This window comes from Solanum tuberosum, unplaced genomic scaffold, assembly GCF_000226075.1.
Source record: "Solanum tuberosum cultivar DM 1-3 516 R44 unplaced genomic scaffold, SolTub_3.0 scf00076, whole genome shotgun sequence".
NCBI lineage: Eukaryota > Viridiplantae > Streptophyta > Magnoliopsida > Solanales > Solanaceae > Solanum > Solanum tuberosum.
Genome location: NW_006239000.1, coordinates 1,909,337 through 1,924,825, shown reverse-complemented (window position 1 = coordinate 1,924,825; position 15,489 = coordinate 1,909,337). Strand labels below are relative to the sequence as shown.

The window sequence follows — 15,489 nt, the reverse complement described above, 5'->3', positions numbered from 1 at the left end:
AACGATTGTTTGATGATCGAATATTTCAGAGGTATCGTGTCTGGTGAACCAATAGGTTTTCTTTTAAGCTTCGCCTCTCATTTTATCAAATTTTTAGTTTCTTATCCGGCCATCGTATTCAAATTCAGATTCAAGTAAATTCAAATTTACTTCGCAGACAATGATTCAATTGATTGTGAAGAAAGAGAATTCTTGATTCAGTCCTCCACCTTAATAATAGAAAATAAGATTGAATTTATCTACTAAAATAAAACATTTCTTTTTAAACACAATTTTATTTCTTAATAAAAAATTAAAGAGTACTTACGATTTCATCACGATGTACTCTTAATGACAATAGAAGATTTTTGGTATAAATGAGAGACGTTGACCATACAAATCATCTTTACTTATACAGAGTTATACGTATAAATCTCCTCTCTCTCACACACATATATACACAGAAAACACTTGCATTTCTCTCTTCTCTCTCCTCAAAAACCAAAGGAGATCACAGACACCCCCACCCCACTCCCTCCCCCGTACCCCCCATCCCTATCCCCCTACGCCCTTGTACCAGCTCTGAAAGTCTCGGTGAAGCAATAAGCCAAAAAAACTGAGTAATGGCTGAATCTGTGCATCAAAGATGAAGGTCACTGCAAACAATAGAGCTGAGCTTCCAGCAATTGCATCATTCAAACTAGTGAACCCTTTACCCGATTCAGATCTTTTACAAAACCCCTTTTGCTCTAGGAAACCGCCTCGCCGGAAAATCAAGAACTCCGGTGGCGCCGGAGTGAGGTTACGGAGAGATATTCCCGGTGGGAAAAGGAGCAGACCTAATACCCCTTTACTACGATGGAAGTATAACGAGGATGTAAATGACAATGCTTGTACTTGGGAGGACAAATCGACGGTGGAGCTTGGTCGGAAATCTGGCCGGAAAGTTAGAAATTTGGTTTCTGCTAGGAAGTTAGCTGCCGGACTATGGAGGCTTCAGTTGCCGGAAGTTCCTAATATTCCAGCTCAAAAGTTACCTCAGGTAGCTCATTTAAGAAAAAAGATTGCAGCTTTAGGGTTTTTCTAATTTTGGTCATTTATATATTGATTGTAATTAATTGCTTTAATTACATTGACTTAGCATTTGCTTGAATGAGTCGAGGGTCTATCGGAAACAACCTCTTTGTCTGAGTTAGGGGTAATGTTTGCGTACACTCTACCCTGTCCAGACCGTACTTTGTGGGACTAGACTTGCTATGTTGTTGTTATAATTAGCAATTATGAATGTATGATTTATTAGGATTGAAGTTGAGATTGTTTTCTCTGGTACCTTTGGTATAATTGTGATTTATGATTGCCTGCATTACTGCTTGCTTTATGTTTTATTTTTATTTTCATCTGTTGGTAGTTTTATTAGTCCCTGCTGTTTTAGGATCATAATCATCTCCAAGTTTGTATTTTTATGACCTTAGAGTGAACGGCGACTTTGATAAGTGTTTTATCATTCTAGACCTGATTGCTCGGACTGTTAAAAAATGTTGTTGGGGGTGTGTCAGATCCTCCAAAAGTAGTACATTTTTGTTGGATCCAACATGGTTATGGTAGCTTTAAGCAACTTTTTCAATTTCATTTTCCTTTCCTTCGTGCAGGCTGGTCATATTGATCTACCCTTTTTCAACCATCATCATATTAAAGAGAATGATTCTCACGTGCAGGCTGGTCATATTGATCTACCCTTTTTCGACCATCATCATATTAAAGAGAATGATTCTCACATTGATGATTCAGTGCAGAGTCCACGATCTGTCTCCGGTCCAAGATATGGTCTTTATCACAAGGTATGTTTGATGCCTTTTCAGTTTTTTGTCAATGTTGTCTATGCTGTCTAAGGTCCTTTAGGTAAGTCCTAAAGTTATGTTGAATAGTCCAAAGCAATGTGATAGGCGCAGGGGAGAAATCCTGGAGTTATCGGGAGTTGATGAATGCTTCAATATTTTCTTTGAGTATTAGAGACCCAATGTGGTTGGGCCCTTCCCTCGACCTTCGCATAGCTGGAAGCTTAGTGCACTGTGCTGCACTTTTCTATCAGATACTTTTGGTCTAGGTTCTTAGTTTATCATGTTACGTTTTCGCCATTGCTCATCTTGTTGTTTCCACATTTTCTGATCTTACAAAGGAGTTACTTCTATATTCTGTAGCTAGAGCCCTCATTTCAATATCCAAACTCTGCTATGGAGGGGGCAACAAAGTGGGATCCAGTTGGCTGGACAATAGCTGAGGAAATAAAGGAGATTTACGGCCATCAGAAGGTTCCTAATAAACAGTCGAAGACTGCTGCAATGATTTCCACCCTTGAGGCAGAATTAGAGCAGGCTCGCACCCGAATTCATCAACTTGAGATGGAGCGACGGTCTTCAAAAAAGAAACTCGAACTGTTTTTGAGAAAACTTAGTGAAGAGAAAGCAGCCTGGAGAAGCCGAGAACACGAGAAAATTCGTGCAATTATAGATGATATGAAAGCCGACTTGTCCAGAGAGAAGAGAAACCGACAGAGGCTGGAAACAGTCAACTCCAAGTTAGTTAATGAATTGGCTGATGCCAAGTTATCAGCAAAGCGCTATTTTCAAGATTACGAAAAAGAAAGGAAGGGTAGAGAGTTGATAGAGGAAGTGTGTGAAGAATTAGCCAAGGAAATTGGAGAAGACAAGGCTGAAGTCGAGGCATTGAAGAGAGAATCTCATTCACTTAGGGAGGAAGTAGATGAAGAAAGAAAGATGTTGCAGATGGCTGAGGTTTGGCGTGAGGAACGGGTTCAGATGAAGCTAGTTGATGCTAAGGTGACACTGGAAGAGAAGTATTCCCAAATGAATAGACTAATTGCAGAGTTAGAGTCTTTCCTAGGTTCTAGAGGTATGAACCCCGACGAGGAAGTGATCAAACGAGCTGAGCAACTCAAACAGGAAGCTGCTTCGGTGAATATTCGTGATATCAGTGAATTTACTTATGAACCTCCAAATCCAGATGATATATTCTCAGTGTTCGAGGACCTTAATTTTGTTGAAAATAATGAAAGGGAGGTTGAGCCATGTCCTGCATACAGTTCTGCTAGCCATCCCTCCAAAATTTGCACATTCAGTCCTGATGACGGTGCATACAATAAAGACAACTTCCTCAGACATTCTCTTGCGTATAATCAGAGCGATTTAGAGGAAGAAGGAAGTGAATGGGAAACAGTGAGCCATCTCGACGAGCAAGGTTCTAGTTATTCTGCTGAAGGAAGCGTCTGTTCTGTCAACAAGAACTGCAGGCACAGCAATGCCTCAATGGAGATAAGTGATGTATATTCAGGGCAAGGTCGACAACTTAAGAAGGTGTCGTCTATATCTAGGCTTTGGAAATCAAACGGAGACAACTACAAAAAGATATCAGTTGAAGGAATAAACGGGAGACTATCAAATGGAAGGCTATCGAATGATGCCACTTTATCTCCAGATTGTGGTTCTAGTAAAGGTGAATTCAGCCCTTCAGGGAGCTCACTTGACTCGGGCAATCCACAAATAACACGAGGGATGAAAGGGTGCATTGATTGGCCGCGTAACTCTCACAAGCACAGTTTAAAAGCAAAACTTCTGGAAGCAAGAATGGAGAGCCAAAAGGTCCAGTTACGCCACGTCTTGAAACAGAAGATCTAGAAGACTACTGCTACAAGTTTTGATTTTGCGCGAGTCATCGTTCTCACTCAGGTGAGATATCAATAAAAACTGAAACAGTAGTAGTCCACATTTTATGCTTACTGAAACTTCTTTGTGTATCAATCAGAACTGCTATATAGTAATTTCATGTAATTTAGAAGGTGCATTATTGGCCACTATTTATATCTTTTTTAAGGTATGATTTAGTGGCCAATTATTACATCATTTAACAGAAGTTTCAGTACGAGGAGAAAACAACTTTGTATAATTGAATTCCTTTATTCCTTTGTTTCTGCCTGAAATAATTGTCTTTCTGCATTTGCCTACAAAGACCTGATGCTTACGTCAAATCAATGAATATATGACACATGTCTTCACGCTTCACATGTACTTTCATCAATAAGTCATAGTCAATCAATAAACATTCTCGTCTTTGATTTATGACCTAACCATGATAAATTAGTATAGATTAAAGTAAATATCGGATACATGTAAGTTTTTACCAATTCACCATGCCAAAATATTAGCACAACTGAAATTTGACCTCCTAATATTCATTTAAGCTGTTTGCTTTTATGTATTGAAACTTGAAAGGGTAAACTGCAAGAATAACTGTTTTTAGAGGTATCAAATGTAGTGCCAAGGGGAAATGGTGGGGTAGTTTTGCACTTTTCTAAAAACACAATGACTCAAATTGACCCATAATGCTGAATTTTGTCTCTATTCTAACAATTCGATGTGATTTTACTTATCAAGATCTTGAGTATAATTTAATGTTTCCTTGATTTTTTCTCTTTTAGACTTACTGTGATTTGATGATTGTTAACAGCTTATTTTTTGAACGTAGGATAATTTGATCCCCTTGTGATATATTTAGTCTCCAAAAATGTGAGACAATTGTTTTGATATTTCAAGTTGATCTTGAAGATCTTCTCTTGATCACTTTAGCTTTGAAAAAATGATATTTAATGTCATTATAACTTTATGAATAATTAAAAGTTTATAAGATATTCGAGATAGCAATTCGAGTGGAATTGGATTTTGTCAATAAAAATAATATAGAAAACTAAACTAGTGAAAAATTCATAGACAAAAAGAGCCCCCCCGCATATAGAATAAAACATTTAGTAGTGGATGAGATATTAAAAATGCAAGGTACCAAAATAAATAAATAATAGAGGATAGAATCCTATGCATTAGACCAATATCTTTTTTGGACAGTAATTATTCCCTTTTTTTTTGGATCTTTATATTTCACAAAATACATTATTAGTAATTTTATATTTATGGAGAATCACTAGAGATTAGGAACATATTTGGTTGAACTATCAAATTCAGCTAATTTTTAAAAGTTGTTACTATTCTCTTCGTCTCAAATTATCTATCGTGATTTTCTTTTACACGTCTCTTTAAAAACATTAACAAAATGATTTTTTAAATAGTTTATCCTTCATTGATATTTTAATAATCATTCCCATATAATAGAGATGTTTGTAGCATCGAAGAACAATAACTACAAGGGTGAAATATGAAAAAATAATTAAATTTGTTTTGAACTTTTAAAATGATAAATTATTTGAGTTTACATTTAGAAAATACGACAAATAATTTGAAACGAAGGTAATAGTTAGTTTGATGATATATGTTTTGATACGAAGAATGTCCTTGTACTATTCTGATTCTCCTCTTTGATAGTTTCAAACTAAAAACAATTTTTTGGGTGAAATATTCTTGGAAGAATTTACCTTTTTTCAGCTTTCAAAATGATATTTTTACATAAAAAGAAAATTCAATAAAAATGATAACATGCATATGTAATGTATTGATATAGTATAAATAGGAGTATATAATAGTTCAGTTTTTCAATGATTTTATTTTTCAATTTCGGCCAACTCAAATATGCTCTAAACGATCCCAAATTTTAGATATGAGCCTCTCTCGAAGTTATGAGTCTTTTGATGTATTATTCACTCGAACCAATTTACATTTAGGTACGCCAAAATTTTAAAATCGAGTTTTAATTGTTGAACATGGAATCCTAAATTTTCTTTCACGTTTCTAACGCCTAAAAATGTCTCTCAATGTTTTATTTGTTCAAAACGATTCATATTCAGTTTTAGAATTAAATTTTGAAAAAACTTGGTGAACATAAAGTGTTAAGCCTCCTTTCACGTTTTCAAGGCCTAAACACGACTACCTAACTTCATATAATTAGTAATATCTGTAGTTTCAAATATTAGATATTTTCATTAGGCAGTATAACTAAACTAAAACTAATTGGTGAAATAGTTTAAATTCAACACCCCTCACTTTTTTGTCGTTTTTCTTCGTTTTCATCTAAGAATCTTAAAAATCATTTTCAAATTTTGAGTTCGGCTCTGCTTTGAATTCGAGTGTAACAACATCGGCCGAATGACCATTTTAGATAATAAATGATAATTGAATTACTTTCATAAATCTTTTTGATTCAATGAACATTTTATCTAATTTTCCTTTTAAATTATTTGAAAATATCTTCTTCTGTTACCTAAAAATTACATTTAGTTTCTAAAAAAGCATTAAAAGTTTGACCAACAAAATACTGTATAATATAGCAACAATAGTATTTCTTCTCCTATCTTACGCTTTCTCAAGATTCGTAACTTGTCTTTCCATTTTCAATTGTTGTGAAGTTAAAGCAATTCCCTGTTTTCCGGTAAGTTCATATATAGATCTGCAACTATTTTTGAATTTTTTCTAATTTGTTGTCTGATAGATATCTCGTGTAATCTAGCTGGGTTTTTTTTTGCGAATTTTTTGGGTTCAATTTCTTGTAGCAACTGTTCATTCAGATACAGGTTTAGTTTTTATGATTAATTGACGTTTTTCCTTATTTGGGTGTTCATGGAATTGGTGTTGTTGTAAAGAAAAAAACTGGAAATTTGAGTTGTTTGCATTTTGTAGGTTGAAGATGGAAGGTTCTATAGTAAGAAGAGTGATTCCATCTGATAACAGTTGTCTTTTTAATGCTGTTGGGTAAATTCTATTCCCATTTTACTTTGTTCTTGTTCTCTTATTTGCTGTTGGAATTGGAGATGGTGTGGTTCGAAATTTTGAATAAATATATTGTGGTTTCTTGTTTTATGCAGTTATGTGATGGACCGTGACAGAAACAAAGCCCCTGAGCTAAGACAGGTTCTAGTTTTGCCTTTGAAATTACTCTGTTAAAGCACTTGTTCGTGTTATGCCAGTCAAGAATGTTATATATGGATAGATTAGCTGTGTTGCTGTTATATCTTATTGATTTAACAAGTGCAGTGAAGAGTCGTAGTTGTAGTCCTGTAGCTAGTGATGGAAGGATCCTTCTTTTTATTTATTTTATTAGATATATCATAGACTTTTCTTGAGAAAGACTGCTAGAGGTGTAGTCGAGAAATAGAAAATGTGTGTGTGTGTGAGCTTCTTGGTGTAGAAGATTGTATAAAAATCAATTATGCAGGTGGATTGTACTTTTGTTAGTGTAAATGTGTGTTTTTGATTTTGCAAGAAAAAGATGGGAAAAAACCAGGGTGCAAGTGAGTGGAGTGAATGTATGTGTAGTGTTTGTGGATGAGTTAGATTAAGTAAAAGCTTGTTATGATATGTGCTGGTTCAGAACATTGAGGAATGAAGCCAGTGTGTTTTTCATTGCCTTCATAAATATGTTCTCTTTCGTGTGGTTATAGAACAGTATGATAGTTTGTTCAGTTTAAAGGAGTCAGGTTTAGTTGATAGGACTTTCCAGGAAATGAGATGAGGTGAAAGCAAACTTCTGTGCTTAGACATCAATACGCAAAACTATTTTGTGTCTTGTGAACTTTTACGAATAGTCTATGCATCCTGAGGTTGGTGCATCTTATTGAGCGTAGGCCGTGGAGAAGCATTGGGAACCGCCGCCCCGTCTCTAGGAAACCTCTGGAAGTCAGGGAGTGTGACAACGTACATGCTTCCCTTTACCCCTTCCCGGAGGATGTCTAGAGCAGCTTATCTTAAAAAGCAGAAATGAAAGGGAATAAAGACTATTTACAGTCAAGATTTAGGAATTAAAGAAAGATTATTGATAAATGATTGCTGCCCATAACCTTATTTCTAGTTGTGGGACTTACATAGTTACATAGAACACTTTCTCTTGACCTTTTGTGAAGCCTCTATGTCATGGTTTATTAAGGAGTTCTGTACTCTTCATTCAATCATCTATGCCTCAATCTGAGACTAGTAAGGGTCAGCTATATAATACTCATCAACTATGCGCTAGTTAAGCCCAGTTGATTCTATTAGTCAATTATATGTCTTTTAAGCCAAATTAAGGGATCTCTAGAATTTGAAGTTTCTTGTATTCACATTTATCCGTAATAGCATAGAACAACTTCCCGTTTAAGACTAACTGAGTTCGATGCATTGATGTGTCAAAAAAAGTATGTGTAATGCGTTCAGTACACTTAGGATTGAAGATGTAGTTGCTGCTGATCTCACCCATCCCTGAGATGGTTTCTCTTTTAGTTAATACGGAAAAATGATTTTTTTTCTTATGGATTTTGTTACTTATCAATCTCTAGAGGTGGCGAAACTCATCAAGCGTCTGACCCAGAGATAATTTTTAACTTCAATCTCATGCCCAGGGAACCAAATTACATAAGGAAAAAGGTTTCATTTAGTGAAAAGACACTGGATACTTTCTCAGACATCAATGGTTGGATAGGGAATCTAGGCTTATAACAATTTTGTAACAATTTGTTCGCCATAGGAGAAATTCAATTCAGGAAGCTACTTTATAGAAAAGCTAACAGTTTCTTGTTATTTAGTTATAATATGTGAAATATGACTCAAGTTGATAGTTTGATATGGTGTAGTGCTGGGAATATTTCGTAAAGCTCACTACTCCTCATCCATGACACTTTATACATTTCAATATTTGAAGGTTATAGCTGGAACAGTTGCCAGTGATCCAGAAAAATATTCTGATGCCTTTCTTGGGAAGTCCAACAAGGAGTATTGTGATTGGATTCTTAACCCAGAGAAATGGGGAGGTATGTCTTATTGTCTGTTTTAAAGTTATCTTATCCTAGGATGATTTTAACTACTCAGAAACAACCTCTCTATCTCTATGAGGTAGGGGTAAGGTCTGGGATTACACTGGGTATGTTGTTGTTGTTGCATGATTTCAACTACTGGAGTCCTGCTAGGATAACAGTGACTTCACTAGTCGTGCTGTTGGTATATCTCAGATAGTTTGGCTGTATAACTAGGTGGTCAAAGGTTACAATTACTTTCATGACTTCTTTGGTTAAGCCATGGGTAAAAGTTAAAACTCGATAATTACTGCTTATAATTGCTTAAAAGGAACTAATGAGTGAGACTCACATGACATTCTAGTGAAACCTATGACACTAATGAATTGCAGTTTTTTTGTTGTATGAACAAATATTACTGTTCTGTTTGGGCGTGCGTCTCAAAGCTACAACTCTGTATACATGCATTGAGCTTGCCTTTTTGATGTTTTAAGTTGGCTATTAATGTGGAAAATTCGTAATATTTTAAATAAATAAAAATGATCCTTGTTGTTGTGGAATTGCTTTGATTTCTTCTTGTAGTCTCTTGCTCAATTGAAATCTTTTGTCTTATTCCTTCATGGGAGGGAATCGGGTTCATCTTTTGCTTTCTACAGTATCTTCATTGGAGGAGAAAATCTAGTTACGCTCTAGCGTCAAAAAAAGAAAATCTAGTTACGCTCTTCTCTGTTTTATCTTCATTTGAAGGGGAGGTTAGTTTAAAATAAAAGGATTATTGTGCTGAGTTAGATGCTGAATATCAAAGGGTTAGGTGGGTAGAGTCATCTGATAGGCTTCAGGAGAAGAAAGTGGGCTTGAAGTCGGAAAGTAACTGCACTTGCAGTGATGTAGACATTTTGGAGAAAGAAGTTAAAAGCTTTTATCTTCCCAACCTGCAATCTCATGATGCTTCTTGGGATTTCTGGAGCACCTGTGGGATCCCTATACCAGTGGAGGCTTGGAATCCAGTTTGGAATCCCCTTCATGATGCAATAGAAGTTTATTTACTTATCAATCTCCCAAGTAGCGTGGGATTGAGGTGTAATTGTTGTCGTTTATCGTATCAGAAAAAGAAAAAGGTGCATCATTGATAAATATTTTGTGCTATATGCTGCTTTTATATTTTACTTTTTCCTTTTGTAAGCCAAGTCTATTTCACAGCATTATGATTAGCTGGAAGAACTCTAGTTTCTGTTGCTTAGGAACATCCCTTTCTTATCTAATCATTGCAGTTCTTGTTATTTGTTTTTTGTTTCTTACCTTTGAAACACTTGCTCTCTTAAGGGGCCATAGAGCTTTCAATATTGGCTGACCACTACGGACGAGAAATTGCAGCCTATGATATCCAAACAACGCGCTGTGATCTGTATGGACAGGTTAGCATTTAGCTAGTAGGATGTGTAATCAGCTATTTCTACACGAGTCATTTGACAATTCCTGATTATTCTGAACCACCTTTATATGGCTTAATGTTAAACAGGGAAAGAACTATCAGGAAAGAGTAATGCTGATTTATGATGGACTTCATTATGATGCTTTGGCTGTATGGTCACTCTCTCTCTCTCTCTCTGCACTTGCACCTTCTTGATCATTCTGTTTCTGTCAGGAGGAACAAGAAGGAGAGATTCAATTTTGTGAAGATTTTTAGATCTTGCGAATATTTGGACTGTAGGCACAGTTAAGGACCTAGACTTTTTGGAATCTTGTCAAATCAATTAATGACTTTAGAATATGAGATAGGATTAGTGATCTATATCTGATACCGATGCTCATTAAAAAGGGACAGATGACTGCTTCACTTAGCTAATCTGTTGGGCCACTTTTGATTTATGCCTATCTTTATTTTGATTTTTGTTGGGTTATTTGCAAAATAGTAAGTGTATGTAATGGGTAGGTTCTCTTTATATCATTGATCTTGGGGGTACGTGCCCTTCTCTAGTGCTATTCATAACGAATAGTTGCATTTACCCATCATCAGAAATATGAAATTATTAGGTGCTGCATTGCTGGTTAGTAGTGTGAAATCATTTAGCTAATATTTGTATGAAGAATTTCCCATCTTCTGACAAAGCTGCTTGAAGTTAGATTTCCTTTTTTATGTCTGTATTATCCTACTTACACCTAGTTCCACGTGTACAATCGCCAGATGTCCCCTGCTGACGGAGCTCCGGAGGAGTTTGATCAGACAATTTTTTCTGTACAGAGAGATGGAACTGTAGGACCAGCTGAGAGGCTTGCTCTTAATCTGGTTAAGGACCAACAAAGGTAAGCATCGTCCTTTTAAGCAGAAAATGACTAAGTTTGGTGTTGGGGGAGAATTTTATAACGGCCAGATGAACAAGTTTCCATATCCTTGTTCTTATGCTGCTTCGGATATATGGTTGGGTCAAAATGGTAAATAATCTGAAGTTTGAGAATTAAAGGAAGTTAGGGTAAGAGCTCTAGATTATGTGCATTTTGAGGTTAGCATGACAAGATTGTGGTTCTAAGGGATTTATTTTACTTTATGCCTTCCTTTTTCTGTGTGTTCAAACTCAGAATTGCCTTACATTTTTACAATAGAGCGTATTTTGCTGTGAGGAAATGAGCAGAAACTACTTATATCTACTAATTACTTTGCTGTTATCTATTATTGCTTCATTGCAGGAAGAGGAGCTATACTGACACAGCCAACTTCACGTTGCGATGTGGAGTTTGCCAAATTGGGGTCATCGGCCAAAAGGTTCATATCTTGCTTCTTGTAATTATTCTGCCTACTTTCTAAGCTTGCGACTTCGTTTGCTAAAAGCTGCATTCCTATGCAGGAAGCTGTAGAGCATGCACAAGCAACTGGACATGTGAACTTCCAGGAATACAAATGAAAGAAACAAGAAACAAAGCAAAACATAATCGATAATTTCTTTGAACCAGTGAAAACCAATTTCATACGACTGTCTGCATATGACTAGAAAGTAGATTTCATTTCTAATCGAAAGGTGTGTGATTTCTGTTAATTTGCTGATGCATTGTTGTGCTATAGAAAATTGTTCCCCATTTTAGACAGAACAAAGAGTAATAGAGATACTAGAGTGTGTATTAGTGGAAGAAATACAACTTTGACATGTATTCTTGTTGATATATTTGTGACAAGTACTATATGCTATTTTTAATGTGTCATTTAACTTTGAGCTTTGTATTACTGTAGCTGCGATCAGTAATAATAATGCAAGTAATTTGAACGTACACTCGATGAATTCTTATTATGAGGACTGAAAGAGCCCTTTTTTACAGAATTTATTGGTGCTGCACTCTGCAACAATGGAGATTGAATCTAAAGCAGAGTATCAAGAGACTCTGAATTAAAGACTTAAATCTCCTTTATTTAACTTTATTTAAACTTAAAACCATAGCTGCCATGGAAGTTGAAGACTTGAATCTGTTCAACATACTGCTATGCAATCAATTTCAATTTTTGCATTCAGTGGTAATCCTGCTGCTTGAAAAGTTGAACGTGCTGGTGCAGGATCTGGAAAATCTGCAACATTGATATATATATATCCATGTTATTACATATTTTGACTCAAAACTTCAATATGTAATAATAGTAATATGCGTTATTTGAGCCGAGGGTCTTTCGGAAACAATCTCTCTACCTTCAGTAGGTAAGGGTAAGATTTGTGTGCACTTTATACTTTTCATGCCCTATTTATGAGATTACACTGAGTATGTTGTTGTTGTTTACAATAGTGAATATGCGTTATTTGAGTCGAGGATCTTTTGGAAACAGATGAGGTAGAGGTAAGGTCGCGAACATTCTACCCACTCCATGCCCTATTTGTGGAAATTAAATTGGATATGTTGTTATTGTTTACTACAAATAACATTTTGCTTAAGACTAAGATCAATCATCTCAATTTCTTGACAGACAAGTCCCTAAATTCCTAAACTAAATAAGATACGATCATGCCGTATTATGACTCTTTTTTTTAAGGTACAATTGCAAACTTAATAGAAATAGTTATTCAATTTTCGATACCTATATTGAGATCCTGACTTTAATATGAAGAGTTACCTGTCTTAGGTATACATAATTTCAAAGTTGACCTAATCTAACTTGAAAGGTAGATTTTACATAATTTCGAAGTTGCCTTAATTATTAGTACTAATAATACTATGAAAGGTAGTTGTACTCACATTTAGCATAAATTGCATTGACTTTCTGGAAGTCCCCTAGATCAGCCAACCTGTAGGTTAATAATATTATTATTCAACATCAATAATCAAAATTAACTATATTATAAGGAAACACAAAAAAAATAAATTATGTATCATACATGATTGTTGTCTTAACAGCTGCAGAATAGCTAACACCACCAGCTTTAAGTATCTCCCCAATATTTTTCAGAGCCTGAAAAATCATTATTAAACTCAGATATTTTGTGTTCAGTCGAACAGTGTCATATAAATTGAAACAGAAGAAATAAAATTAATTATTCAAAAAACCTGTTCTGTTTGATCCTCCACATTGTCTGATATGAGTACTCCAGTCTACATTCAATCACAAAAAAATAATTATAAAAATATTAACCAATGTAACAAATTAAAATGATCTAATTAAAGATTTAAAAATGATTAATTATCACTAACCTCAGGAATAAGACCTAGAGAACCAGATACATAAATGAAATTATTAGCCTTAATTCCTTGAGAATATGGTCCCACTGCAGGTGGTGCCTTATCTGTACTAATTTCCTCCTTTTTACCTTAAAAAAATAAATCATAACTAAAACTTTAGACAAATAATCAAATATAATTACTCTTCCATTTCAAAATAAATGATTTTCTTTTTAATTTCAAAAATAAATGACGTCTCACAAAATCAGAAGATGATTAAATTTTCTTTTTAAAATAAATAAAGTTTTATATACACAAGAAACCACTAAAAAGCTAAAAAAAAATCAAAATATTTGATTAAGGATAAAGTTATTAAAAACAACCTTATTTTCTATGAATGAATAGCTTTCTTGAAAGTATCTCCAATTAAAAACAAGTGCATCACTTATTTTGAAACAAAAGGACCTCGTTGACTTTCACTTGTTATGTTTCGTGTTTCCCGAGTGTCAAACTGCATGAACTTTGATCAACATTTTAGTATGTATTTTTTTATCATATTAAATATTTGAAGAATTACAACTTATAACACTTTCCATATGGTCTTCGAAAATATTTAAATTAATCTAATTCAATTTATGTTTGTAGATTAATTAAATCAACAACTCTCATGAAACAAAACGTAACAAGTAAAAGTGGACAGATCAGTCGTCAGGTAATAAATGATAAAACAAAGGAATGAGATGTCACCGTACTGGCTAAGCAAACGAAAGGAACACGCGAATTAGCAACTGACACGCGTCCAATTCCGATGGACATCGGAGTACGGCTGTGCCCGGCGTTTGCAGCCATTGCCGGCATACAGAAGCTTCCCGATGCGACGGAGAACGCCATTTTAAATAATTTCAAATATACTAATAAATCACTTACTAAGTAGTGTACTATTTATTAATTTCATGCAGTTATAAGATCGATCCATATGTTTTTATAGTGATTTTTGTATCATAATTCCACGTTTTTTTAAATGTTTAATTTCTTTCGAATGATCCCTTTCATGCAATGCAAGTGGCGTGTCGTATCAAAATTGTTATTTCCTCTGTTCTAATTTATGTGACATTTTTCGTTTTTCGGAAGTCAAACAGTTTAATTCTGATCGAAAATTTGCACGGAATCTTCAATTTTCTTGAAATGAAATTTATATATTTGTAAACTACATAAAAAAGTACTATAAGTTACAATAATTGACAATGCAAAATAATTAAAAGATATATGAAAAATCTACCGTCAAAGTTATACTTGTTTGAGTCTCAAAATTCGAAAAGTGCCACATAAATTGAGACGGAGGGAGTAACTTTTTTTCGTCATGAAGAAACCAAGAAGATTCAAAATATATAACAGTACGCTCCAAAGTGAGCGAGATATAAAAAAAATAAATCGAAGACTGTTATCAAAAGAGAAATCGCTCAAAGTTGAGTGATTTGTTCGTTTTGGTTAATTAGCATAACAAGTCATCCTTCGTGCATTTTTAGATGGAAAAAGTGATTTTTTGGCTCTGAACTCTTATAGAGGATTCAGATGAACCAAATATAATATTTTAGCTCCGCTTATGAACTTAATAACTTTTATCTAGATTTAATATATTCTTTCACCCATAGTGTATCTCTCAAAATTGACAAAAATCTCGAGTAAATTTCTATTACTTTTTTTCCCATTCTTTCTTCTTTTAACGATTTTTTGGTTTTATGGATTCTAGGGTAAAAATGATAATGGTGTTATTAAAACATGTGTTATTTTCCTCTTGATATTTTATCATGGAAGGTCTGTTATCTTATTTTTAATATATAATTTTGTATTTTTGTATATAAGAATGGAATCTTTATTGGTCCCGAAATGGTTATCGATAAAATTTTAAAATTTATTTTTGAGTTGGTGGTTGATGTTAAATGTTAAAGTGGTCCTTTAGGTCTAAGTTGTTTGTTTATTCTCAAATATCGTTTGTGAGAAGTATTGTAAACACTTAAACTGTTAATTTCGTTCTTAAACTATTGATAGTTTTAAAAATACCTCTCTATCTGACTAACTAAACTTAAATACACGCTCGATCTGCCACATGATGTAGCAAGTGGTCTCAAACACTTGTAAGAGCATGAAACTCTTAATAA

At 34.4% G+C, this 15,489-nt stretch overlaps 3 protein-coding genes across 4 annotated transcripts; 2 read left to right on the top strand and 1 right to left on the bottom strand.

Moving 5' to 3' along the window:
- The first annotated feature begins 486 nt into the window (after window positions 1-486).
- LOC102581959 (uncharacterized) lies at window positions 487-3,973 on the top strand. Of its 2 annotated transcripts, none has more exons than XM_015308186.1 (3): window positions 487-1,021; window positions 1,695-1,817; window positions 2,178-3,973. In XM_015308186.1, the coding sequence occupies exons 1-3, from the start codon at window positions 626-628 to the stop codon at window positions 3,669-3,671; spliced, it is 2,013 nt and encodes a 670-aa protein (XP_015163672.1). In that variant the 5' UTR covers window positions 487-625; the 3' UTR covers window positions 3,672-3,973. The 2 variants fall into 2 exon arrangements, with proteins under 2 accessions (XP_015163672.1, XP_006346217.1); XM_006346155.2 differs by having other exon boundaries at window positions 1,629-1,817.
- Window positions 3,974-6,244: 2,271 nt separating this feature from the next.
- On the top strand, window positions 6,245-11,879 carry LOC102581627 (ubiquitin thioesterase OTU1). The gene is made up of 9 exons (XM_006346154.1): window positions 6,245-6,366; window positions 6,615-6,686; window positions 6,800-6,845; window positions 8,608-8,716; window positions 10,022-10,113; window positions 10,218-10,280; window positions 10,884-11,002; window positions 11,384-11,459; window positions 11,542-11,879. Exons 2-9 carry the CDS (start codon window positions 6,622-6,624, stop codon window positions 11,596-11,598), a joined length of 627 nt encoding a protein of 208 aa, XP_006346216.1. The 5' UTR covers window positions 6,245-6,366; window positions 6,615-6,621; the 3' UTR covers window positions 11,599-11,879.
- Window positions 11,880-11,957: 78 nt separating this feature from the next.
- Window positions 11,958-14,300, bottom strand: LOC102581296 (reactive Intermediate Deaminase A, chloroplastic). Its single transcript, XM_006346153.2, has 6 exons — window positions 14,083-14,300; window positions 13,364-13,479; window positions 13,220-13,264; window positions 13,051-13,124; window positions 12,911-12,960; window positions 11,958-12,251 (listed from the first exon to the last, which is right to left on the bottom strand). The coding sequence occupies exons 1-6, from the start codon at window positions 14,219-14,221 to the stop codon at window positions 12,157-12,159; spliced, it is 519 nt and encodes a 172-aa protein (XP_006346215.1). The 5' UTR covers window positions 14,222-14,300; the 3' UTR covers window positions 11,958-12,156.
- Between the last annotated feature and the right edge of the window lie 1,189 nt (window positions 14,301-15,489).